General features: G+C 46.4%; 1 protein-coding gene across 2 annotated transcripts in view; it reads right to left on the reverse strand.

Annotated features, from left to right (window-relative positions):
- Positions 1-27,538, reverse strand: part of LOC139276174 (matrix metalloproteinase-16-like) — a 421,723-nt gene that overhangs the window by 23,259 nt on the left and 370,926 nt on the right. For both annotated transcript variants that reach the window (XM_070893755.1, XM_070893764.1), the window contains exon 8: positions 12,434-12,584. In XM_070893755.1, the coding sequence (XP_070749856.1) occupies positions 12,434-12,584 (151 nt within the window). The remainder of the gene's footprint in view (positions 1-12,433; positions 12,585-27,538) is intronic.

Genomic DNA, 27,538 nt, shown 5'->3' on the forward strand with positions numbered 1-27,538 from the left:
GGTTTATATGTAACCTTTAGGGCTGCTGACCAAGGGCCGTGTGGCTCTTTGTCGGCCGGCGCAGACACGATGGGCCGAAATGGCCTCCTTCTGAGCTGTGAATTTCTATGTTTCTAATGGAGGCGCCATGTGTGGATCCACTGGAGAAGCTCGGGGTATGGAAGGCCCGGCTTCTGCGTGGCGAGTCTCTTGCTCGGCGTCACCACTCACAGGTGATGTGGGTCTGGGTGTGTCACTGGGGACTGCAGTGTCAAAGATGGAGGTCATCAATTGGGCCTCACAGGTTTCGTGACCCGTACGGACAATCTGTGACCCGACCTTCGTCACGATCGCAGATAGTGCCGCAATGCTTACGGGAATCCTCCCAATACCTCTAGGAGCTGTCGGGTGAGCTGGATGCTCTCCCTGGACAGTCACACCTTGTCCAATTGTGCGTCCGCCTGTCTGTCAGCAGACCGGCTTTGTCGACTCACCCTCCGGAGAGACAGCATACGGGATTCAACCCCGGGAGTGCGTTGCTGCACACTACTTGTACTCGGGGCCTCGGATGGATGAAAGCCCGAGAATGTTTCATCCTCGGACGAGGTGCTGTCCGGAGAACAAAGAGGTATCGAGTGAATCGGCACCCCCCAACACCACCCTCCCCAGAGTAGGCTGCTCCATCCGGTCCTCTCCTTCAATTCCTCGTCCTCACCCTCATCCTCCTTCTCCCCCCCACATGACAGCCTGAGGAGGAGGCTTCCATTGAAGGATTTGGCACATGTGACTCCTCATCTGGAAATAGAAAAAAACAGATGAGTGGTTAGCAGTAGGGGAGGGGGCAGGGTGACATGAGTAAGATCACATAGCACAAGCTCAGTTGAAGGACCGCCGCTACTCCATTATATGTAGTCGAGAGACACTACATCATATTGCCTAAACCCGAGTCCAGACACACTGCATCACATTGTCCGAACCCTACTCCACAGACACTACATCACATTGCCCCAACCCTAGTCCACAGAAACTACATTACATTGCCCCAACCCTAGTCCACAGACACTACATTACATTGCCCCAACCCTAGTTCACAGACACTACATCACATTGCCCCAACCCTAGTCCACAGACACTACATCACATTGCCCAAACTCTAGTCCACAGACACTATATCACATTGCCCCAACCCAGCCCGGGGAGTGTGCAGGACTTACCCTCACTATTGTACCTCCACGGGCAGTTTCCCTCCCTGAGGCACCAATTAAACCAGCCACTCTCTCCTCAATGTCTCTCAGAGGCATGGTTCTGGGTGGACCGCCACCTGTCTGCCGCTGTTCCCGGTGGTTGTGAGACATCTTTCGCTGCAAAGATGACAATGGGAATGGTTACCAGAAGGCCCATCTGCTCTTGTGGCACACACAGATAACCACCAAAGCACTTATACCATACTGTGTGCATTTAATACAGTCCTTTGTTTAAAGGCCCTGGAAATTGCAGGTGGTTCATGAGAAAGACATCAAAGTGCAGAAACATCTGTTAAGATCTCAGAAAGCAATCTTAATAATGTGTAAAGATCATTCATGGCAAATAGGGTGCAGCACTAAGGCTACCTACTAAGGCTGCATGAGAACAAATAGTATGTCAGATTTATAATTTTAGTAATGAAGGAATGCATCAATAAAAATATTACTTACTTTAACGACCCTGCAAAGGTCATTAAGACTCTTGCGGCACTGTGTGTGGGTCCTTCGGATAGCATCAATATATGCTCCTCAGATATGCTGGTCCAAATTCTACCAAAAACCGCTGGGAGGGATCTACTTGCACCCCTCCTGTTTAATTCCGCCCATCTACTTTCAACAACAGTGACAAGGGCCTCGTTTGCTTCACTGCTGAACTTTCTGGCTCTGCCTGCTCCCATCTCCTTCCATCGTGAATGAAATCTAAAAATGGCTGATTCAGCCCTGGGTGTGCTGCGCATGTGCGAGCGTTCCCTGACAGCTAACCAGAAGCGCGGGAAAAAGAAAAAAAAATTGCAAAAAAAGAAACATTTGCGCATGTGCAGAAGGTCCGATTTTTTTTTCGGTTGCAAATTTTGGCTCTTGTGCACAAATCCAGTTGTGCAATGCCGGATTTATGGCTATCACTAACAATCTTCACTATTTGTCAAATTTTGCGAACTCCGGCGGTAACGGTAACCCAGCAGTAAAAAAATTTTTTGCAGCGATTATCGTTTGAAAATGGGCGAAATCGCTAAAACCTGAAATTCTAGCCCATGGTTTCAAGAATCTTGAAAAAATGTCTATACTATCCAGAATAAATTAACAGTCTGGAGCCGAAATTTCACATGTTGATCATTTTAACAAAAAAGTCAGTCCGAGTACAAAATGGGATATCCTGTTTTGTATTCACATTGATTTTTTTCCCACTAAACTTGCTGATAAGAAGAATTTCATCCCTTTTGTTTCCAGTGGCAAATGAGAGCTGAATCAGGAAACAAGAAAATCAAATAACACAACGAACTTCAATTGATTTACTTTGCATTTGCCACAATAAATCCTTCATGGTTAATGAATTACGAACAAAGAAAACTGGTAGCAGGCATTTACTCTGCTCTGCCACCGTAACTTTGCTAGAAGTTCGGTGAAAGCCCTGTTTGTGCATGAAGGTATGGTGGCGGAGCAGGAGCAGCTGCGAGGAAATTCCTGGCCTGAGTATATTTTATTGATTTAAAATTTACTCTATGAAGTAACTACCAAAAAGGTAGTGGCAGAGGTCACCATCAAATCCATTACAGCAATTTAACAGTGCGCGACCAGTCAACTTGCCTCCTGCCCACTTCTGATCAGATTACTTTGCAGTAAAAGAGAAAAAAGGAACTGGGTTGCATTAGCAGATGGACAGAGCACAAATCAAAAGAGGTTATGTTCTTGCTGTATAGGCTTTGATCAGATCTCTTCTTGAGTTCCTTGTGCAGTTTTGGTCACCTGATCAGATCAAAGGATATTATTACACTGGAGAAGGCATGGAAGAACAACTAAAAGATTTTGCCTCTCAGGAACTTAAATTATGAGGAAACATTAAGAAAGTTAGCTATTTTCTTTGGAAAATAGAAACATTTAAAATCATAACAACAAACCAAAACTTGTATTTATATAGCGCCTTTAATGTAATAAAATATCCTAAGGCACTTCATAGTAGTGTTATCAAACAAAATTTGACACCGAGCCATACAAGGAGATATTAGGACAGGTGACCAAAAGCTTGGTCAAAGAAGTATATTTTAAGGAGCGTCTTAAAGGAGGAGAGAGTGGTAGAGAGGTGGAGAGGTTTAGGGAGGGAATTCCAGCACTTAGGGCCAAGGCAGCTGAAGGCACGGCTGACAATGGTGGAGCGATGAAAATTGAGGATGCGCAAGAGGCCAGAATTGGACAAGAGCAGAAATCTTGAAGGGTTGTAGGGATGGAGAAGGTTACAGAGATAGCATAGATGTTTACAGAATACAGGTCAATTAGTCCAATGGCTCTATCTAAGCTAGGCTTTTGTTAGAGCAATCCAAACTGCTCCTCTCTCTCTCCATAGCATTGTACCTTCCTCTGCTTCAGATATTTAAGGTGATATTTTCAGGACTGTAAAGGGGCCAATATTTATGAGGGGACAATGTTTATCCAATGGTGCAGGTGAACAGGTGAAAACCAAAGAAAATTATGAAGGAGTAGCAACAAAAGTCAGTCAGGACCTTCCATTCAAAAGATAATGGACTCGTGGAATAAATTACCAGGCATTGAAATGAGAAGTCATCATCATCATCGGCAGTCCCTCGAAACTGAGGGACACTTGCTTCCACTCTAAAAGTGAGCTCTCAGGTGACTGTACAGTCCAATAAGGGAATTACAGTCTCTGTCACAGGTGGGACAGACAGTCGTTGGAGGAAAGGGTTGGTGGGGAGTCGGGTTTGCCGCATGCTCCTTCTGCTGCCTGCGCTTGTTTTCTGCATGCTCTCAGCGACAATACTCGAGGTGCTCAGCGCCTCCCAGATGCTCTTCCTCCACTTAGGGCGTCTTTGGCCAGGGACTTCCAGGTGTCGGTGGGGATGTTGCATTTTATCAAGGAGGCTTTGAGGGTGTCCTGGAAACGTTTCCTCTGCCGTGTAGGAGTTCCGAGTAGAGCGCTTGCTTTGGGAGTCTTGTGTCGGGCATGCAAACAATGTGGTCCGCCCAACGGAGCTGGTCGAGTGTGATCAGTGCTTCAATGCTGGGGCTGTTGGCCTGATCGAGAACACTAACATTCTGCGTCTGTCCTCCCAGGAGATTTGCAGGATCTTGCGGAGACTTTGTTGGTGGTATTTCTCCAGCGATTTGAGGTGTCTACTGTATATGGTCCATGTCTCTGATCCATACAGGAGGGCGTGTATCACTACAGCCCTGTAGACCATAAGCTTGATGCCAGATTTGAGGGACTAATCTTCGAACACTCTCTTCCTCAGGCGGCCGAAGGCTGCGCTGGCGCACTGGAGGCAGTGTTGAACCTCGTAATCGATGTCTGCCCTTGCTGATAATAGGCTCCCGAGGTGTGGAAAGTGGTCCACATTGTCCAGGGCTGCATCGTGGATCTTGATGACTGGGGGGGTAGTGCTGTGTGGCGGGGTCAGGTTGGTGGAGAACCTTTGTCTTACGGATGTTTAGTGTAAGGCCCATGCTTTCGTACGCTTCGGTGAAGATGTTGACGATAACTTGGAGTTCAGCCAGATGCAAATGTTGTCCGCGTACTATAGTTCGATGACAGAGGATGGGACAGTCTTGAATCTGACCTGGAGGTAATGAAGGTTGAACAGGTTCCCACTGGTTCTGTAGTTTAGTTCCACTCTAGCGGGGAGCTTGTTGAGTGTGAGGTGGAGCATTGCAGTGAGGAAGATCGAGAAGAGGGTTGGCGCGATGACACAGCCCTGTTTGACCCCGGTCTGGACGTTGATTGGGTCTGTGATGGATCCGTTGGTCAGGATCACGGCTTGCATTTCGTCGTGGAGCAGGCGGAGGATGGCGACAAACTCTTGGGGGCAGCTGAAACAGAGGAGGATGTTCCATAGTCCCTCGCGGTTAACAGTATCAAAGGCCTTTGTATGGTCAAAGAAGGCCATGTACAAGGGTTGGTGCTGTTCCCTGCATTTCTCTTGCAGTTGTCGCGCCATAAAGATCATGTCCGTTGTACCCCGTAGTGGACAAAATCTGCATTGTGACTCCGGGAGGAGCTCCTCAGCCATAGGGAGAAGACGGTTATGGAGGATTCTAGTGACGACTTTCCCAGTGGCTGACAACAGGGAGATTCCTCTGTAGTTGCTGCAGTCGGACTTGTCCCCTTTTTTAAAGATGGTCACGATTACTGCATCTCTGAGATCTCCCGTCATGCTCTCCTCCTTCCAGATGAGAGAGATGAGGTCATGCATTCGTGCATGAGAAGTATTAATGGTTTAAGATGACACATAAGTAGATTTTTGAAGTCCTTGCCTGTTGTCAGTGTGTATTGAAACATTCCGTGTTTCCTGCCTGCACTACTTCTGAGCTGCAGGAGACAGGAACGATCCCTGTTAATCAGGGAAGTCGCGATCTGCATGACTGAATCGCACCATGGACAAGAGACAGCAAGAATCCTTGGCCGCGAAATTCGATAAGGCTCCAAAAAGGTCAGGGGCACCATTGGGCGCGATTTGCTCATGCCTATTTAGAAAGCGCAGACAACATGTTAATTTGGTGCTGCCTGCTAATTTAAATAATTTTAGCTCACAGCCCAGTGACTAGTGCACTGCTCACAGACTGTGCGTTCAGTGGAGGCCCAAGGTCACATCGTAGGAGCGATGCTGCATTTTCTTAAAGCAAGTTTTGAAGGCAATGTTGAGCCCTTAAAGCTGAACTGCCTTCTTCAAAACAAATGTAAAATTAATTCCAAACTAGGCAGCCTGCAGCTCTTCAAGCTGAACTGCCTTCTGTACATCAAAGCTGGCTCAACAGGCCAGGGAAAGGGAACCCACGGTCTCAGACACAGCACTCGAACTTTGTGCAGTGGATTAACACTGAGAGGTTCTCTTCCCACAGGAGGCCAGGAGGCCCTCCAGAAAGAAGGATGTGGGACCAGATCACTGAAGCCGTCACTGCCAGTAGTGCTATGCCCAGGACCTGGCTCCAGTGCCCAAAGAAGTTTCATGACCTCAGATGAGTGATTAAGATCAAGTAATGCATCTTCAAAAGCCATTTCCTACCAACTGCTGTCTAGCCTCACACACTGCTCAATGCACAACTGTCCCTCCCCCATCACTCACCTACCAACAATCTCTGGCAAAAGTCGAGGCACATCTTACATTCCTAGCTTCACCTCACCCCCTTGGAGGAGACGGTGCTAGCCATTCTTGGCAGGGCCATGGCTGAGCCCTTGGCCAGTGGCAGGGCTGAAAGAATACAAGATGCTAGTATCCTCATACATTATCCTCCTTCTCATATTCCACTTGCCCATCATTCAATAACCTCTTCTGATGTACAAGCTGCACAGAGTGTAAGTGTGCACCTCTTGCTTTCATAGAATCATAGAATAGTTATAGCACAGAAGGAGGCCATTCAGTTTGTTGAGCCCTTGCTGGCTCTCTGCAAGAGTACTTCAGCTAGTCTCACTCCCCGCCCTTTCCCCATAGCCCTACAAATTGTTTTCTTTCAGGTATTTATCCAATTCCCTTTGAAAGCCACAATTGAGTCTGCCTTCACTACGCTTTCTGGCAGTGAATTCCAGATCCTAACCACTTGCTGCGTAAAAAGTTCATGTGGTTCTTTTGCCAATCACCTTAATTTGTGTCCTCTGGTTCTTGACCCTTCCGCCAATGGGAACAATTTCTCTCTATCTACTCTGTCTAAATCCATCATGATTTGGAACACCTCTATCAAATCTCCTCTCAGCCTTCTCTGCTCTAAGGAAAACAACTCCAGGTTCTCCAGTCTATCTTCGTAACTGAAGTCCTTCATCCCTGGAAGCATTCTTGTAAATTTTTTCTGCACCCTCTCTAAGACCTTCACATCGTTCCTATAGTGCGATGCCTAGAATTGGACACAATACTCCAGTTGAGGCCAAACCAGTGTTTTATAAAGGTTCATCATAACTTCATTGCTTTTATACTCTATGCCTCTATTTCTCAAGCCCAGGATCCTATATACTTCTTTAACTGCTTTCGCAATCTGCTCTGTCACCTTCAATGATTTGTGCACATATGCCTCCAGGTCTCTCTGTTCCTGCACCCCCTTTAGAATTGTAACCATTAGTTGATATTGCCTCTTTTCATTCTTCCTACCAAAATGTATAATTTCACATTTTTCTGCATTAGATTTCATCTGCCACGTGTCCGCCCATTTCACCAGCCTATCTACTGAAGTCTATCATTCTGCTTCTCACTGTTCACTACACTTCCAAGGTTTGTGTCATCTGCAAATTGTGTAATTGTGCCCTGTATTTTGAAATCGTGCCCTGTACTTTCCAGTTCTGCCCTCACCACAACCCTACCCTTGTGTCTTCGTCATTTCAGACACCCAAGAAATCCAGTCTGGCCAGCCAGTGGCTGACCAAGAAGAGGGAGAGGAGAGTGAAGAAGAAGAGGAAGAAACACTCGATTTCACATTCCCAGTCAAAGTCTAAACTTACCTAAAAGACATATTTGTTCCTTTAAGAAGTGCTGACAGCATCTCTATTGTACTGCTGCATGCACGTTCTTTGGTGCGTGACTAGCAGAGGGAGGTTTGGAGAGCGGCGACGTCCTTAATCGCAAAATCGGCGACGTGCATCAATTCAGGCATTGCACGCCGTTTGATGTCACAATCTGCATATTTACTTGTGAGAGGCGAGCTCAGGCAACAGCAGCACTAACTATCTCTCCAAAATGGCAGCCGTCGTGTTCTACGCTGGAAGCAGGCGGAAGCGAGGTGGCTACCATTTTTTCAACAAAACTGTCCATAACGGCCAGTGCTACACCCGCCAAAATTCACAGTCCCTGTTTCACAAAAATAATTTCAGGTTGATGAAAATATAACTGCTTGAAGGATTGCTGGAAGATGCCAGCTTAGCAACAGTTACAATTTTTTTATTGCCAATTCTATTATTCTTCTGATAACATTGCAAGGAAGTTTCATCAGCAGAAGCTAGTGCCTTCGAACTGGTGGGGCACTAAATAATCATATAAAGTAAGTAATGCTATCAAGGGAGTGCTGAGGCTAATTGTAGCACCTCTATTATAGCTCTGATTGAGATCAGCCAATGTAGCACAGATAAGAACAAAACATGTGATCTTCTCTAGTATGCATAGTTTGACTGTTTACTGGATAAACGCCCTATGCTATCATCATCATCATAGGCAGTCCCTCGGAATCGAGGAAGACTTGCTTCCACTCCTGAAGTGAGTTCTTTGGTGGCTGAACAGTCCAGTACGAGAGCCACAGACGCTGTCACAGGTGGGACAGACAGACGTTGAGGGAAGGGGTGGGTGGGACTGGTTTGCTGCATGCTCTTTCCGCTGCCTGCGTTTGATTTCTGCACGCTCTCGGCATTGAGACTCGAAGTGCTCAGCGCCCTCCCGAATGCACTTTCTCCACTTAAGACGGTCTTTGGCCAAGAACTCCCAGGTGTCAATGGGGATGTCGCACTTTATCAGTGAGGCTTTGAGGGTGTCCTTGTAGCATTTCCACTGCCCACCTTTGGCTTGTTTGCCGTGAAGGAGCTCCACATAGAGCACTTGCTTTGGAAGTCTTGTGTCTGGCATGCAAACTATGTGGCCAGCCCAGCGGAGCTGATCGAGTGTGGTCAGTGCTTCAATGCTGGGGATGTTAGCCTGGATGAGGACGCTGATGTTGGTGTGTCTGCCCTATCAGGGGATTTGTAGGATATTACGGATACATCTTTGGTGATATACCTCCAGTGACTTGAGGTGTCTACTGTACATGGCATACGAAAGCATGGGCCTTACGCTAAACATCCGTAAGACAAAGGTCCTCCACCAGCCTATCCTCGCCGCACAGCACTGCCCCCCCAGTCATCAAGATCCACGCGTGGCCCTCGACAACGTGGACCATTTCTCATACCTCGGGAGCCTCTTATCAACAAAAGCAGACATTGATGAGGAGATTTAACACTGTCTCCAGTGCATCAGTGCCGCCTTCGGCCGTCTGAGGAAAAGAGTGATCGAAGCCCAGGCCCTCAAATCTACCACCAAGCTCATGGTCTATAGGGCTGTAGTAATACCCGCCCTCCTGTATGGATCAGAGGCATGGACCATGAACAGTAGACACCTCAAGTCAATGCTATCAAGGGAGTAATACAATGGATTTTTAATCTAGTTATATTGTGCCTTCGCACTATTCTATAATTATCTTTATGTAGTTATTTTGGGTGAATTTCAAATTGGTTAGGGGCATGAAGTGGGCAATGATGATTCGACTGCCAGTTTTACACTCTGCATAACATCACCATTATGCCAATGGAAAGGAAAGTCGGGCGGGGTGAATAATAGCAGAGTGACTATTTGCACTGTGGTTTTTCTGCGCCTGCCCCGATGCCTCTCGCGCATGCGCAGAAACCTCGGAACCAAAACCAGAAGTGAGGCCCTGGAACAAGGTGCTGTTGATCTCTGGACGACTCTGCATGGAGTCCGCTGCTGAAACATTTGTTGCCGCTGAAATTGGAATTTCATGGCCTTCTGTGGGAGATAAACATGGGAGGTAGTGGGAGAGAGAGAGAGACAGCGGGGGCGGGGGGGAAGAGAGAGACACGGGGGGTGGAGAGAGACATGGGGGATGGGAGAGAGACATGGGGGGGAGAGAGAGAGAGACAAGGGCGGAGGTGAGAGAGAGAGAGAGAGAGAGACACGGGGGTGGAGGAGCGAGAGAAACACGGGGGTGGGGGGACAGAGAAAGAGAGACACGGATGTGGCGGGGAGAGAGACATGGGGAGGGGGAAGAGAGAGAGAGACATTGGCGGGGGTGAGATAGAGAGACATGAGTGGGGCGGGGAGAGAGACATGGGGAGGGGGAAGAGAGAGAGAGACATTGGCGGGGGTGAGATAGAGAGACATGAGTGGGGCGGGGAGAGAGACATGGGGAGGGGGAAGAGAGAGAGAGACATTGGCGGGGGTGAGAGAGAGAGAGAGACACGGGTGGGGTGAGAGAGAGAGAGACACGGGGGGGGGGAGAGAGACATGGGGAGGGGGAAGAGAGAGAGAGACATTGGCGGGGGTGAGAGAGAGAGAGAGAGAGAGAGACACGGGCGGGGTGAGAGAGAGAGAGACACGGGTGGGGTGAGAGAGAGAGAGACACGGGGGGGGGAGAGAGACATGGGGAGGGGGAAGAGAGAGAGAGACATTGGCGGGGGTGAGAGAGAGAGAGAGAGAGAGAGACACGGGCGGGGTGAGAGAGAGAGAGACACGGGGGGGGGGGAAAGAGACATGGGGAGGGGGAAGAGAGAGAGAGAGACATGGACGGGTGTGAGAGAGAGAGAGAGACACGGGTGGGGCTGAAAGAGAGAGACACGGGCGGGGGGGAGAGAGAGAGAAACACGGGGTGGGGGGCAGGGGGGCAGAGAGAGAGAGACACGGGTGGACGGATTGACAGATATGGGGAGGGGGGGAAGAGAGAGAGAGACATGGGCAGAGGTGTGAGAGAGAGAGAGACATGGCGGGGGGGCGGGGGGGAGGAGAGAGAAACATGTTGGGGGGAGAGAGAGAGACACAGAGAGGTGGAGTGAGAGAGACATGGGGAGGGGGGGAGCGAGAGAGACATGGAGGAGGGGGGGGGGAACAGACATGGGGGGAGAGTGTGAGAGAGACCGGGGAAGGGGGGTGCGTGGGTGATAGAGAGAGACAGGGGCGGGGGGGGGGGAAGATAGGGCAAGACAGGGAGAGACGGCGAGACGGGGAGAGGGTGAAGAGAGAGAGAAATGGGGGGGGTGGGGGAAGAGAGAGAGAGATGGGGGGGAAGAGAGAGTGATGGGGAGAGAGAGGGAAAACGGGAGGGGGGATTGGAGGGGAGAGAGGGAACTCAGGGAAGACGTATCACTCTCTTATAACCCCCTTTACACCCACGCATCCTCGGAAAGCTTGGTGCGTGTGCTACAAGGAGCATCGTTAGTGTGGATGAAATCTGGAAGTCACGACACTATCACTATTCACTTCATACCCAATAAACTTGTTAACAATCTGTGACCCACACACAATGCCCCATCTATGGTGGGGCAGTGGCGGGGGGAAATAACGTCAGGAACTTGGACTGGGGGAGGCACGAACTTGGGCTGGGGTCAGTAACTTTGGCTGGGAGAGGCATACACTTGGCCTGGGATGGGGTCAGGAACTTGAGAGGCTTTTGCTGGGTTGGTGGAGCTCTATCCTCTCTGGGTTCTGAAGTCAGAATGGCTCAAATTACACTTTGCAAAGTCTTTCAGAACTTGGGCTGGGTGGTTACAATTACACATTCCAGGGAAATCTCTTGTGTATGGCTTATCCTCCAAGGGAACCAATCAGCAATCAGGTCATGTGATAATGGAGAGCCAATCAGAGCATTTTTACAGTGCAAATAACTGTATATGTATAAGAGACGGCTGATTTGCAACTGCCCATTTCACCCTCATTGAACTTAATGGGGTTACTTGAAGTACATTAGCACCAATGATAATTTCAGCTTCAAATAACCTACCTGCGGTGGCATCTGGCAGAATAACAGTTGATATATACCACATTGTCTTATGCCCAGTTAAAATCTCACAGATCAATGGCAGACTCAGGTGGCATGCAATTACCATATTTACATCATGCCAATGCTGGTTATGAGGCAAAGAGGTGGCTGTTGGTGCCAGATGGACAGTTACCAATGTGAGGGAATACATTATAAAATTTGCTCGAGGTAACTTCATACCAGGGCTGCACTAGAACGAGCCGCATAATGTAAACTGGGTTCACCATTCTCAAAATAAGTTGGTGCTGTGTCAAATAAAATATTTAACACTGACGATGGGAAGATACACATATTTTATGTTGTAAAGCCTCGGTCAAACAACAATGGGGATGACTAATGCGGATCTGTGATGTGCTTGAGGATTTAGTGTTTTATGACATTACATAAGAGCTTGACAGGATAAAGTTTGGCAAACACGCAATACTTAAAATCACTGCCACACGTATACAGTGCAATCCCAAGAGGAATTAGCTTCCACCAGAGGTCAGTCTGTGCACCGAATGATGAGTTCAATCAATTTAATCCTAAGGGACAATAGATTGTTTGTGTACCATTGTATAAACATGTTAACCCTTATCTGCATGATGAATTTGTGTGGAAAGAGTTGTGTCTAAGCTGCTCACATATATCACAAGCTATCCAGACCAACACTTAAAAGCACATTAATCACTTTGATTTATCATGCACATTCCACAAGCAGAGGCACTAACCTGTCTCCTTTGAATAAGTAGGTTTTACCAACGTCTTCCCACCACACTGCTGTGTCAATACCCTGAGAAGGTACTCCACTTCCTAGCTCCACCACATTCTGAGGATATCCTAACTCCAGCGTAGCTTCCTTAAAGACCCAGTACTTACTCCCTACAAGAAAATGATGTGTAACAGTCTTAGTTTAGTTCTATTGAATAAATGATTAAGAAAAAAATGCCTGTCACCTCGGTACAACTGTGTCTTGTTAAAAGAGACGGTCTTCATTTTGCTGTTTGCAAGATATATTCACAATGAGGATAACTCTTCTCCATTTGAAGCTCCAAAAGCACAGGTTAGACCTGCACTTCCTTCATTGAAGCATTTTCTGAACTGCCATTGCTACTATAATAGAAGGGTGATTACAGACACTTGTGTATAATTGAGTCACTGCATTTCTGTCTTGCACGTATGGTACAGCAACACTCTTAGACCGGGATAAAAACAAGTTAATTACAAATATACAGAAAATGATTATGTTTTTCTTCAGCTGTGAAGTTGATACATATCTTACAGGAGGAGATTGTTGATCATGAGATGTGCAATGCAACAAAGTCTTGCACATGGCTTTTTCCCGCAAACAATTTGACAAATAATTGGGGAAAAAGAAAATTGGATCTTGGATCCTTCATGTTCTATTGTATTTAAAGTAACTGTAATGAGATTAGGATTCAGATGGCCTCAAACAATGTTGTTATATGCTGAAGATATGCCTTTGCTACCTCTAGACTTGATTAATCCAACGCACACCTGGCCGCCTCCCACATTCTACCCTCGACATCATTCAAACTCTGCTGTCCGTGTCCTAGAATGCAGCAAGTCCCATTCATCCATCACCCCTGTGTTCGCTGACCTCTATTGGCTCTCAGTTAAGCAACACCTTGATTTTAAAACTCTCAACCTGTTTTCAATCCTTCCATGGCCTTGCCCCTCCCTATCTCTGTAATCTCCTCCAGCCTTACAAACCTCCAATATATCTGCACTCCTCCAATTCTGGCATCTTAAGCTTCCTCAATTTTAATCGCCCCACCATTGGTGGCTATGTGTTCATCTGCCAAGGCCCTGAGCTCTGGAATTCTCTCCCTAAACCTCTCTGCTTTTCCAGCTCTCTTTCCTCCTTTAAGGTACTCCTTAAAACCTACCTCTTTGACCAAGTCTGCTTTAGTATGCCCTTATGTGGCTTGGTGTCAAATTTTGTTTGATAATGCTCCTGTGAAACATTTTGGGACATTTTACTATGTTAAAGGTGCTATATAAGTACAAGTTGTTGAACAGCTCTCAGTGGGTGTTATCGTGTTATGGATATTTTCCCATTTGTTGTTATCGACATTGTTTAGTTTGCCTCAAGTTTTCTAAAGCAAGGCTCAGATTTTCAAAATTGCAATAGAACATATGAAACTAAGCTATTTCATTGCGACAAATTTTATAGATATTGACAAAGCTAAAAAAAAATGGTTATCATTCCGTGAACCAAATCTTTCAGTGGAATGGGCTGTAAACTATCTTGAAATATTTTTTTCACTCTAGCTGTAAATGGACCATCTTATCAAATCATAGTTTTTTTTTATGACCTTCCATGTGCCCTTTCCCAGCTGGAATGGAAGGCAGGAGACCTGCACACAGGGGTCCAGGATTAATGGATTGTGCTCAGGCCAATGGGTTGGTATATTGGAAGAATGAGATATTATGTGCCGTCTTCATCTGAATTTAAAAGTTTGAGTCTAAAGTTCCTCTTCTGTGCACCCTGGGTTTTCTGATGGGCATGAGTTGGGTCCATAAGTGCTTTGGACTGCTCTATAGTGTAAGCCTCTTTACAACATTCATTTGGGGGGTGTTGAGGATGTGTCCTTGTTATCATGGGTGTTCTGATGTGTTGCACCCTTGGCCCAAGGCCAAAACTGTGTGTCTTTCAAACTTGAAGTATAACAACCGGAAGTAGTCTTAAAACTGTCCCAACTGACCTTTTAATGAGATTCGCCCTGTTTCTTTTCTGCTTTTGTTTCTTGGCATTGCAGCATTGATTGTATGTTTACTTGTTACCATTTGGTTTGAACTTTACTGATGGATCCCACCATTCAAAACATGATTCCTAACATAGGTTTTTTGGTTTGTCTCTGGTTTGTCCATCCTTATCTCAGCACAAAACCACGCAGAAAATGCCCAGTTTCAAACAATACCACCAACATGAAGTGCAGATACCTCTTTAAGAGGCTGCACCAGCCATTTCTGCTCCTGCTCAAGACATCCGGACCTCTGTGCTCCCAGCGGATGATGCAAATTGTACTAGGATTGCACCAACTGCATTTAAATGAGAGAACAGTGGGAAGTTTTCTCTGTGCACTGCCAGAGCAAATTGCTCTAGGCAAAATGTGCAAGTGCACCTCAGGGAATTGCAACCGCTTTGTGATCTCTGCTTGCACATGCAGCTCTTGAGCTGCAGCTAAGGGATGTGTTAGAGTCGTCCAAGGACAGCTAATTTGCTCTCCTTTCCCATTGGGAAACATGCTGCCTATGCTCACAGCCTGATAGACTAACTCTGATGGCAGAGGCCAGACCAGGAAGAGATCCTGCTGTGTGGAGAATTGCTGTTTCCAGTCCTCATTGCTGCTGAACATTGTAATTTAATTGTGCTTACCAAGGAGGTGCACTCAGTTATACATGTTTGTGAAATCACATAAAGCTGCTCATTTACACAACTGCTGGCAGATTTATCTTATCATTAGAGCCTAAAAATATTACTTCCATCTTCATCAATACATGTCAGAAACCTGGTAAATGATATTGTCAGATAAAAGCCTATATCCTGAAATTTTTCAAAGATCACTAGTCAGATTATTTGTCATGTTGGTCAAGGCTTATTAGGCTTCTGATTGTAAGAAAGGCAAACACTATGGAGTTTTTGAGGGAAATTTATTTCAGCTGCTAGTAATGGCCAGACCAGGTTATCGTTGAGTGTTACAAGAGGCCCTCGTCACAATCTCATTCTGCTGGCAAGACAGAGGTACGAGAAAAAATATTTTAAAATGTGCTAAACCAACAAGTCAGTCCTGCAGGTATAAATACAGAGAAAAGGATCAATTGGGGGGAAAAATGTATTACTAAGCTGAAAACAAATTCCTGTCATAGCAATCTGAAAATGCTGCAGAACTGAAGACCCCTAAGGAAAAACTGAACTCGTGGATTATAATTGTTTTTTATATATATAGTGTTATAGTGAACTCCGATTCTGTAGCTTAATGAAGTTTTGCAATGGTTCCAATTTTTAAAAAGGTTGCTTCATTGCCTGAAGCATTTTAGCTGAAACTTTTCCAGTACTTTTATTGCTGGAACAATTATCAGTTTGGGGTAGCTGTTTACAGACCACCCAATCTCCAATGCCACTCACTGTTGGAACAACTCAAGCACTGACTTACAGCTTCACTGTAGCTCACAAAAGACATCGGTGGACTGAAGCAGTTGTAAGAGAGTTTCCGAATCGCTGAGCTCTTCACTTTTTTTTCTGGCATCAGCAGGAGTTGAATGTCTGATTGCTCATGGTTAGCAGTACCGCAAGGAATTTCCTGTCATTCTACCTGATTTTTCTCATGCTCATTCCAGCAGATTTGTTACACTGGGAGAGCACTGGTTTCCTTTTAGAGGAGGAAGAGCTGCAATATGTTTCAATTCTCTTCTACAGTCCAGAGCATCTTTCCAACAGCTGATTAATAGCTTAAAGTGGTTTTCTATTTCACCTAACAGGCAAGACAAAAAATTCATAATAAACTAACCTATAACTTATTAACAGGCTGTACTTCTGAGACTCTTTATTGACGTATAAACATTATGGGAAATGGTCTGTGTGGAGCTGCAGACCTATCTGCAGCCTAATGGCCATTAAATTGGATGAGTGATGGGTGCAACAAACAACTTTCAGTCTCATTGAAGAAGCCTTGTTTATGGAAAGGATGCTGCCTCAAAAGAGTAAACCCTTTCAACAGCAGATTTCATCAAGGAAAATACAAGTAGGCAATCTACATAAATGCAAATTCCTGAAAGGAAATAATTGCTGACTTCGGGCTCTTTTCAGTGCTGTTTCCTGCAATTTTCGTAGCATTGTGATTTATGATGATGTTTCAAAATATACAGATTTGTTAGGTTTTTGTGGAAAATGTACTACTTCCTTTATTATTTTATGATGAATATTAATCACTTGGAGACATGTTGCCATGAGATATTGTGTTCAAACTTTGCAGATGTGCAGTAAGGCTATTAGTGGGAAATTAAATGATGGGAGTCCCAGCCCTTGTTAACTGCCAACAGGCTCTGGAACATACATACAGTTCTAGCACAGATTCTAATGCTCTAACATCCTTAACAATAATAAAGGATGAGATATTGGGGCCGAAATTCACCGTCCCTGAAGAGACGGCTACCGCGGAGTTTGAGCGGTTGACCAAAAAAAAATCGATCGGCCACCGCGGTCGGATGATTTTCCCTCCCCGAGCCATATTCAGCTCGGGGGTGGAGGGATTTGAGCATTGCACACTTCCGCCAGAAATGGTGCGGTAAAGGAGACTTTCCAGCAGAGAGCTCTGCAGTATGCGGGCCGCTGGAAAGCGGCACGGACCGGGATTTTCAGCTGCAAAAAGGTAAGACTTTTCCCAGCAGTATCCCCGCGAGGTATTCGAGTCGGTGCTCGAACGGAACACCGCTGGAGTTTTGCCGCGATCCTTTGGTAGGGAAATGGTTTTATTAATTTTAGTATTTTTATTTAAGATTATAGCATCTGCTGTTTTTATCTTTTAATAGTGTTATTAATTATTAGTGTTTTATTTAATATTACAGCATCCACTGTATTTATCTTTTAATAGTTTTAATTGTTTTGGCTCCATTCAACCTGCTGAGTGCTGCTCAGAGGTTTGCACATACATTTGCACAACTTTCAGGTCTGACTCTTTAGTGGAGTCCTGGGGGCTGCAAATACATGCTTGGTCGGGTTCACCCTGAGGATGGGAGGAGTGTTGGGAGGGCAACGCCTGGTACACCTGCTCAGAAGCAAAGTGGCACACAGGAGAAGGCGTCGCCTTCAGCACTGTGCAGACAGGCAGCAGGCAAGGGAGGAGGCAGTCATGATTCATTCATTCTGCGCCAGACCAGTGTGCCCGCCGTCTTCACCTGCCCGAATCAGGATTGCGGTTTACCGCTTGGGGTTAAGGGATATCCCCTGTCCACTTGGCTGCTCACTCCTCTGCGGAACCCCAGGACAGCGCCAGAGCATGCATACAATGACGCTCATTGTGCCAGCAGGTGCATCATCGAGCATTGTATAGGCATCCTTAAGCAGAGGTACCGGTGCCTGGACCACTCTGGTGGCACCTTGCAGTACTCTCCTCAATGTGTCTCCATCATCATCGTGGTCTGCTGCATGCTGCACAACCTGGCCATCATGAGGGGACAGCCACTGGAGGTCGAGCCAGCAGTACCACCTGAGGAGGAGGAGTCAGCGCAGGATGAAGAGGAGGCAGCGCAGGAGGAGGAGGAGGAGGAGGTGGTGCAGGAGGAGGAGGATCCCTGTCGTCTCAAAGCAAGGAGGCGTCGACCCATCGCCACTCTGGAAGGGTCGGGTACAGACTGGCCAGCACCCTCCTGGGAGGGTGTGTCTTCACATATATGGAGGTGCCTGACACCTCCCCTACATTCTCCCTCCATGCATTATGTACTGGTGGTCTGCCCGGTCTCCCCATGTCAGGAAATAGTATTCTTCTTCTGTCCTCCACACCATCCATCAGTGTCTCCAGCTCCATATCAGTGAACCTGTTGGCTCTCTTTGCACCTCTTACACCAGCCAACCTTCCAAAAATCCTCCCCCCCCCCTTAGGGCCTTGCTGCAAAACCTGGCCTTTAAGAAGGCCAGGGAGCACCTGGCTTGTTAGAAACCCTTACCTGCATGCTGAATTTCTCAGTGGTGATAACGCTCAAAGTAAGACAGCCACACTGCTGAAAAATACACTTTGGAAGGGTTCATTAGCGCTGGAACTCATTTGTTCACTTTTGGAGCTGAATATGGGGTGGCCCAGCCACTCAAATATTTTGGCGCTAAAGGCCATAAAAAGGTGGGGGGAGCACCAGCTTTCCAGCGGCACTGAATTTTGGGCCCTTTGTGTTGTACCTTGCTTTGAGTGGATATTCTTTATAAGTCTAAATTTCTTTCTTTCTAAGTATAAATTAACAAAACATTCAACAAAGGTCATAGCAAATATTTAAAGCGTCATTAATGTCAGTTTCATTGCCAATTTAACAACCTAAGATTTTGGGGCGATTTTATTTCCAGAGTAAAAGTGGGAGAAAATTGGTGGAAAGAAATGGGACCCCAAAACCTAGGTAAATTTAGAGAACATCATTAAAACCAGAAGCTGTGCATAGCATTGCTTAGGACTGGATGTTCCTAATTCCTGATACCTATTCGTTTTGTAAAATTCTAATCATTTAGTTGATAATTCACTTCTGCATATATGTTTAATGTATGTACAAAGAGTTCCAAATGGGAAAAAGGTAGATTATTTCTGTTTATCCCATGTAGCAATTTTTTGTAAGATGAATGCGTATTTAGATAACCTTTATAAAATGAATGTTAAAAAAATCTATAATAAATTTAGTGATATCAGAGCCCCTGTCCACTGTCTCCATTCATCTTGTTACTGGATCAAAAGTTCATTATTTCAATACAAAGGAAATATCACTCAAAGTATTCTTAATTTTGGCTCTGACTAGTGTCTTACAGCATTGCTAACCCCGTTCTGTCTTTTCCCTTCCTCCCTAGCTTCCAACCTTTCACTGCCTTCCCTCCAAAGCCTCAAATACTGCCCTATCCATGCCCTCCTCACCTCAGCCTCTAACCCTACTTTACCACCATCTTTCTCCAAATTCTCCAAATTCTAACCCTGTTGTACCTTCCCCCATCCACATCCTCTTCCCCTCCAACCTCTAAATCTGCTTTACCTTGCTTCTCTACACCCCCCTCTGGTCTCTTCTGTGCTCCACCATTGCAGCTGCCTACTAAACCCACATCATCTGAAGACTACACTTGATCTTGACTCCCTGTGAACAACACCCATATGCCGTTGAATAGTTACATACTAAACTCGATGAATGGGTTGTAAAGGCCAGATAGTCAGGTGGTGAAGGATAGAATACAAGCGCCTAGTCTTCAGTCACTTACACCTTTCATGTGGAAAACAGAATGCTGAGGGATGACCTGATGAAGCCTTTAGATTATGAAAGGTTTTGATAGGTTAGACCCCCCAACCCGGGATTGCAGGGGAGGATGGTTGCTTGGGGGCCCGGAGGGGAAGCACTTACCTTCTCCCCGAAGCCGTCCTCTCCTCTCTTCAGCTGCCAGGTTTCCCAAGGCCAGGGGAACCCGGCCGGACAGGAGGCTGCCAGCCTCATTCAAATATTTATTTGGGGGGGGGTGTTGGCTGCTGAAAGTGAGCGGGTTGGAGATTTTTAAAGGTTTAACATCGCACCTGACATCAATCCACCCATTTTTGGGAGTTAACCTTTAGCCCTATGTAACTATGTAAATATAAAATGAATAATAGACACAGGGGATATAATTTCAATACTCATATTCACATGGCATATACATGTATACTTTTAACCTTTTTGTGCATTTGTTGGTAAAATGGTAAGATGAAAAGCAGTGTGCAAATGTTTTTTGATTGTCGTGTATGCTTTATCTCCTTGGTTACTGTTTGTTGGTTATCTTCTAAAATGATGTATAAACTTGTGGAAACGCTGGATTTCAGAACCATGGGAACACTGGCAATATTGTATGGGGAGAGGAGTTGCCATAATGGTCAGCATGACCAAACAGACTAACTGCTCCAAGCTCAACCAATAATGAGCAACTCAAACAGGGATTGCCATGGCAAAGGGGAAGTACTCTGGATGGAGAGCAGGTGTCATTCTGGATGGAGAGCAGGTGTCATTCTGGTCTGCCTCACTGTGCGAGTCAATATTTTCAGCAATCACTCTGACAAGGTTAATGTTTTTATGTGACCTAAATGTGAAAAAGATCTTGAATTTCTTCGCCAAGTAAGGGTGGAGTGGGGTAGCCCTGATAATAAAGGATGACATTTGGACAGTAGTGAGAAAGGATCTTGGCTTGGAAGATCAGGAAGTAGAATCAGTATGGGTGGAGATAAGAAATAACAATGGGTAGAAAACATTGTTAGGAGTAATGCTTAGCCCACCAAACAGTAGCTACACCATTGGACAGAGTATTAATTAACAAATAATAGGAGCTCAATATTCATATTCCGATGTCAATGGGAATCAGGGTGAAAACTCTCCAGTGGCTGGAGTCATACTTAGCACAAAGGAAGAGGGTTGTGGTGGTTGGAGGTCAATTATCCCAGCCCCAGGACAAAGCTGCAGGAGTTCTTGAGGACAGTGTCCGAGGCCCAACCATTTTCAGCTGCTTCATCTGTTATATATGCAGACTATAGTTATACTCTCTGTGTAGTCACTGTATAGTTGCATAACATGGAGACTTATTACCTGATGTACCATCAATAAGGTTTATACTGTGTATATACTATGCTGGCACCACTAGAGGATGTAACTGGTGGAGACCGGGGTTTCCTGCCCCTGTGGATTAGGCTGTCCACCAGAGGGCACTGCGGTGGGAGACTTAAGGGTTACCTGCAGAGGTGTGCAGGGCCCAGTATAAAAAGCTGCCACCATGCTTGTGCCTCACTCTGGAGTTATGAATAAAGGACCAAGGTCACTACATTCTGAGTACAACACATTGCCTCGTGGAGTCATTCATAAGTACATTACAGACATAACAAATGGCGACGAGAATACGGACTTTCACACGATTATGGCTACCTTTGGCACGCTAAAAGACTTCACAGAGGGTGATGATTGGGATGCCTTCACAGAAAGGTTCGAACAATATTTCATGGCAAATGACCTGACAGGGGAGACGGACACATTGGCGGAGAAGCACAAGGCTATTCTGTTGATCAGTTGTGGGCCCGAGGTCTACCGCCTCGTCAGGGACTTGCTGGCACCCACGAAGGCCAAGGATAAGACATACGGTGAGCTGACTGAATTAATTCGCGACCAACTAAAACCAAAGCAGAGCATCCTCACGGCCAAGCACAGATTCTACACTCACCGCAGACCTGAGGGCCAGGAGATTGCAAAATATGCTGCCGACCTCAGGAGAATTGCGGCACCGTGTGATTTCGGCACGCACCTCAATGAAGCATTGCGAGACATCTTCGTTATAGGAAGGAGGGCCTCCTTCACAAGCTATTATTTGCCGACACCACAGTCAAGGCCATCAGCATCAGTCAGGCGTTCATGACCTCGCACTGCAGCACCAAGCAAATTATTCATTGTGTGGACTCAAACCTGGCAAGTACTATACACAGAATGGTGCCTTTTACAGGCAAGACTGTAGAACGTGGCTCTGCCCAGGGCAGAGAGCATAGACCTCAGGGTTCCAGAACTCAGAGTCCGCCGAAGGGTGCTAATCGAGTAGCACGATGCTGGCATTGCAGAGGAAACCATAGGGCTCACCAGTGTCGGTTTGCTGAGTACGTATGCAAAGCCTGTAACACGAAGGGCCACCTCCAGCGTATTTGTAAAAGAAATACGACTCACCGTCTAGCAGAGGAGTCGGTAGATGACTTTAAATCTAGCAGGGAGTATGATGATTTGGCCAGAGAGGCAGCTCAGCCCCAAGAAGAAGTGTATGGAGTGTATACCTACACCACCGATTGTCCTCCTGTGAAGATGGAAGTTGAGATAAACGGCGTTCCATTCTTCATGGAAGTGGACACGGGCCAGTCAGTGATGAGCCAGGATGCCTTTTAGAGGCTATGGAATGAAAAACGGCACGAGCTGGTTCCAGTACGGGAAAAGTTGCGCACTTACACCAAGGAGCTGATCCCAGTCCTTGGTAGTGCGGATGTAAGTGTAATCCATAATGATGTGGTGCACAAGTTACCTCTGTGGATTGTTGCAGGTGATGGTCCAACGCTACTCGGATTAAGGTGGATGGGGAAGATCCAGTGGAAATGGGAAGACCTCTTCACTCTAGCAATCGATGTCCCCCATGCTCAGAGGCAGAGCAAAACCTCACCTTTGCTTGGGCCAGGCACCAGAGAACAGACCAGCGCAGCACCTGAGGCACAGACCGTCCATCACGACTGCGTGGCAATGATCCGACCGGAACGACCTAAAAATACCTTCCCGGCTCCAGTGGCCAATCTCCTGGGGAGGAAGATCGAATTCATAGGCACTCTTCCAGCTTTTGTGGCAGGATCGCGGGAGAAAAGGATCAAGACAGTCGACCTCGAGGACAGAGGCAAGATGGCGTCCCTGCTGCAGCGAGGTGCAGCGTGGCTGAAAAAAAAGATGGCCATGGCCATATCACGAGGTGCAACACTGAGGGACCAACACGTGGTGTCCAACAAAGGATTTGATTGGGGTAAAGCCAGCAGAGTTCTCTTAAAGGAGACCTGCAACCAACTGAACTTAAAGAGACATTGTATGCATGGCAATCAATGTAACGAACCGATTAAGAGTGTGAACGAAATATTGTTGCGAGATGTCGGTACTATTCCTAATATAAAGAACAAAATGTTGATGCCCTGCCTCAGATCTATCCCACGCTGCAGGCACCCAATGGCACTATTCGCCACGGACCTGGAAACGAAAACGGCGCCAATACGCGCAGTCGGCCACCGTTGCCCAATCCCCGGCTGGAGATGGTGCAGCCCCCAGACCCAGTCGCTACCTCGGCCATGTCCGCGAGCGAAAGGTCAGAACCAACGAGTTTCCCAAACGGGATCTGGAATAGCCAGGCTCCCAACACCATTAAGAGCAGGCAGAAGGTTCTGCAGCCCTCAAAGGAGGACAGGGAGGCCACACACATCTGTGGCTCTGCCCACCACCAGACAACGGCAAAGGCCCTGAGTCCTGGCAAGGTGAGCGAACCAAGCCCACCCCGCTAGCAGGGAGCGCAGCGCTGCCATCAGACGACGAGGACTCCATCCGGTTGCTCTCAAACTAGTGTCCTCGCATACCTGTACAGCTACCTCAGTATTGACCATGACTGAACCATGAATGCAATCTATCCAATCGTGGCACATGACCGCAACACGTAATGAATGTAAGTCACAGAACCAAGGTGTCATGATACAAACTGTAACTTCCTTTCTTTGTACTTGCACTGTGCCTGATCCTGTATGTTAATGTAACGGGCTAGCTGCATGATCTCACTGGGGGGGGGGGGGGGGGGTGGAAATGGATGTATGTAGCCATGGACACACAAATGGATCATACCCAGAACCCACTGGAACCTCCACTGCATCATCGAACCATCCAAACTGGTAACCACTACCCCCCAACATTGTGGCAAAATGATTTTGGGGTTAACAGGGAGAGAGCCAAGCCAAAGCACAGCCAAGGTGCAAGGGCTATTGGCACTTAAGTCTGGGGAAAGCTAAGCCAGAGCACATAGTGCAAAGGTAATTGGCACAAAGGACTTGGGGGAGAGTGATGTTATATATGCAGACTATAGATATAGTCTCTGTGTAGTCACTATATAGCTGCATAAGATGGAAACTTGTTACCTGATGTACCATCAATAAGGTTTACACTGTGTATATACTATGCTGGCACCACTAGAGGGTGCAACTGCTGAAGGGGTTTCCTGCCCCTGTGGCATAAGCTGTCCACCAGAGGGTACTGCGGTGGGAGACCTGAGGGTTACCTGCATTGGTGTGCAGGGTCCAGTATAAAAGGCTGCCCACCATGCTTGTGCCTCACTGTGGAGTTACGAATAAAGGACCAAGGTCGCTACAGTTTGAGTACAACACATTGCCTCGTGGAGTCATCCATAGGTACATTACAGACATAACATCATCAATGACCTTCCCTCCATCATAAAGTCAGAAGTGGGGATGCTGCTGATGATTACACAGTGTTCAATTCCATTCGCAACTTCTCAGAAAATGAAGTAGTCCATATCTGCATGCAGCAAGACCTGGACAACATTCAGGCTTGGGCTGGTAAGTGGCAAGTAACATTCGCGCCACACAAGTGCTAGGCATGGCCATCTCCAACAAGCGAGAGTCTAACCACCTCCCCTTGATATTCAATGACATTACCATCATAGAATCCCCCACTATCAACATCCTGGGGGTCACCATTGACCAGAATCTTAACTGGACCAGCCACATAAATACCATGGTAACAAGAGCAGGTCAGAGGCTGGGTATTCTGCAGCGCGTGTCTCAGCTCCTGATTCCCCAAAGCCTTTCCACCATCTACAAGGCACAAGTCAGGAGGGTGAAGGAATACTCTCCACTTGCCTGGATGAGTGCAGCTCCAACAATACTCAAGAAGCTTGACACCACCCAGGACAAAGAAACCTGCTTGATTGGCACCCCATCCACCATCCTCAACATTCAGTCCCTCCACCACCGGCACACCATGGCTGCTGTGTGTACCATCTACAAGATGCACCGCAGCAACTTGCCAAGGCTTCTTCGGTAGCACCTCCCAAACCTGCGACCTCTACCACCTAGAAGGACGAGGGCAGCAGGCGCATGGGAGCAACATCACCTACAAGTTCCTTTCCAAGTTACACATCATCCTGACTTGGAAATATATTGTGGTTCCTTCATCATCAGTGGGTCAAAATCCTGCAACTCCCTCCCTAACAGCACTGTATGAGTTCCTTCACCACAAGGGCTGCAGCGGTTCAAGAAGGCGGCTCACCACCGTCTTTGCAAGGGAAATTTGGGATCGACAATAAATGCTGGCTTTGCCAGCGATGCCCACATTCTGGAACAAATTTTTTAAAAGCTTGTAACGGGGGACTTTAATTTTTGTATCGACAGGGAAAATCAAATTAGCAAAGGTCGTCTGGAGGATGAGCTCATGGAATGCATTCAAGATAGTTTCTTATACTTCATGGAACCAACCAGGAAAAAGGCTATTTTAGATCTTGTATTGTGTAATTGTGTAATGATACAGGATTAATTAGTAATCTCATAGTAAAGATCATATGATAACATTTCACATTGAGTATGAGAGTGAAATACTTCAGTCAGAAATGACAGTCTTAAACTTAAATAAAGCCAATTATATAGTTATGAGGGATGAGTTTGTTGAGGTAGATTGGGAAATTAGATTAAAAGTATAATGGTAGATAAGCAGTGACAAACATTTAAAGAAACATTCCAAAATTTTCAACGAATATACATTCCATTGAGAAATAAAAACTCCATGGGAAAAGTGATCCATCCGTGGCGAACTAAAAAAGTTAAGGATAGTATTAGATTAAAAAAAGAAACTTATAATGTTGCAAAAAGTAAGCCTGAGGATTGGGAGATCTTTAGAAACAGCAAAGGATTTCCAAAAAATTGATGAAAAGGGAGAAAACAGAATGTGAGTGTAAACTAGCAAGAAATATAAAAACATGTTATGAAAAGGAAGAGAGTAGCAAAAGTAAGCAAAGGTCCCTTAGAGGCTCAGAATAAGAAAATACCAGTAACTTTAAACAAATATTTTGTATCTGTCTTCACGGGAGAAGACACAAAAAGCATACCAAAAATAATGGGAAACCAAAAGGCTAATAAGAGTGTTGAACTTAAAGTAATTACTATCAGTAGAGATAAAGGACTTGCGAAAGTAGTGTGACTAAAAGCCGACAAATCCCCTGGACCTGATGGCCTACATCCTCAGGTTCTAAAAGAGGTGGCTGTAAGATAGTGGATACATTGGTTGTGATCTTCCAAAATTCCGTAGATTGTAGATGGTCCCAACGGATTGGAAGGTAGGAAATGTAACCCCGCTATTCAAGAAAGGAGGGAGAAAGAAAATAAGGGAAATACAGGCCAGGTAGCCTGACATCAGTCGTCGGGAAAATGCTGGAATCCATTATTAAGGAAGTGGTAACAGGGCATTTTATGTATTTAACCCCTTGTAACCTGTATTACATTACAACCAGAATGCCTACCTGTTGGAGTCCCAAGGGATCCCAGCATCCCTTGGGAGCATGGTATATAAGCAGGCCACCCACGAGGTACCTGCACTCTGGAGTCTTATTAAAGGAGCTGTCACATTTGCTCACTGTACACAGTACTCAGTTTCATTCTTTGTTGTGAGCATAGCAATTGGCGACGACGATAAAGTAACGTCGGTTTCGAGCGGAAAGATACATGGCAGAATGTACACGCTGGTTGCTGCTGCCCTATCTCAGATGACCAAGAGTCCGCCATCAATCGTTAATGCGAGGCAGTTAACACCTTGATGGCGCTGTGGAGGTGACCATCGGCCCCATCAGTGCCGCTTCAAGCACTATGTGTGCAACGGTTGCAGAACAATGGGACACCTCCAGCGAATGTACAGGTGAGCTGCAAACCCTGCAAATCACCACGTTGCAGAGGAAGATCGTTCCACTGTGGATCAGGTTGAATTGGAGACTCGTACCGAGGAGGCAGAATTGTACAGGGTACACACATTCACTGCAAAATGTCCACCAATAATGTTGAAAGTTGAACTGAATGGTATTCCAGTATCTATGGAACTGGACACGGGTGCAAGTCAGTCCATAATGAGTAAAAAGGCCTTCAACAGGCCGTGGGGCAAAAAGGCACACAGGCCCAAGCTCAGCCCCATTCACACCAAACTAAGGACTTATACCAAAGAACTAATCCCTGTAATTGGCAGTGCAGAAGTCAAAGTCTCTTAAGATGGAGCAGTACACGAAATCCCGCTGTGGATTGTGCCAGGGGATGGTCCCACATTGTTTGGCAGAAGCTGGCTGGGAAAAATCCGCTGGAACTGGGATGACTTGCGAGTGCTTTCGTCCATCGACAACGCCTCATGTGCCCAGGCTCTGAGCAAGTTCCCATCGTTGTTCGAGCCAGGCATTGGAAGCTTTTCGGGGGCGAAAGTGCAGATCCATTTGGTACTGGGAAGCGACCCATCCACCACAAGGCACGGGTGGTACCGTACATGATGCGTGAGAAAGTAGAAATTGAGCTGGACAGGCTGCA

The sequence above is a fragment of the Pristiophorus japonicus genome, chromosome 1 (assembly GCF_044704955.1).
Source record: "Pristiophorus japonicus isolate sPriJap1 chromosome 1, sPriJap1.hap1, whole genome shotgun sequence".
NCBI lineage: Eukaryota > Metazoa > Chordata > Chondrichthyes > Pristiophoridae > Pristiophorus > Pristiophorus japonicus.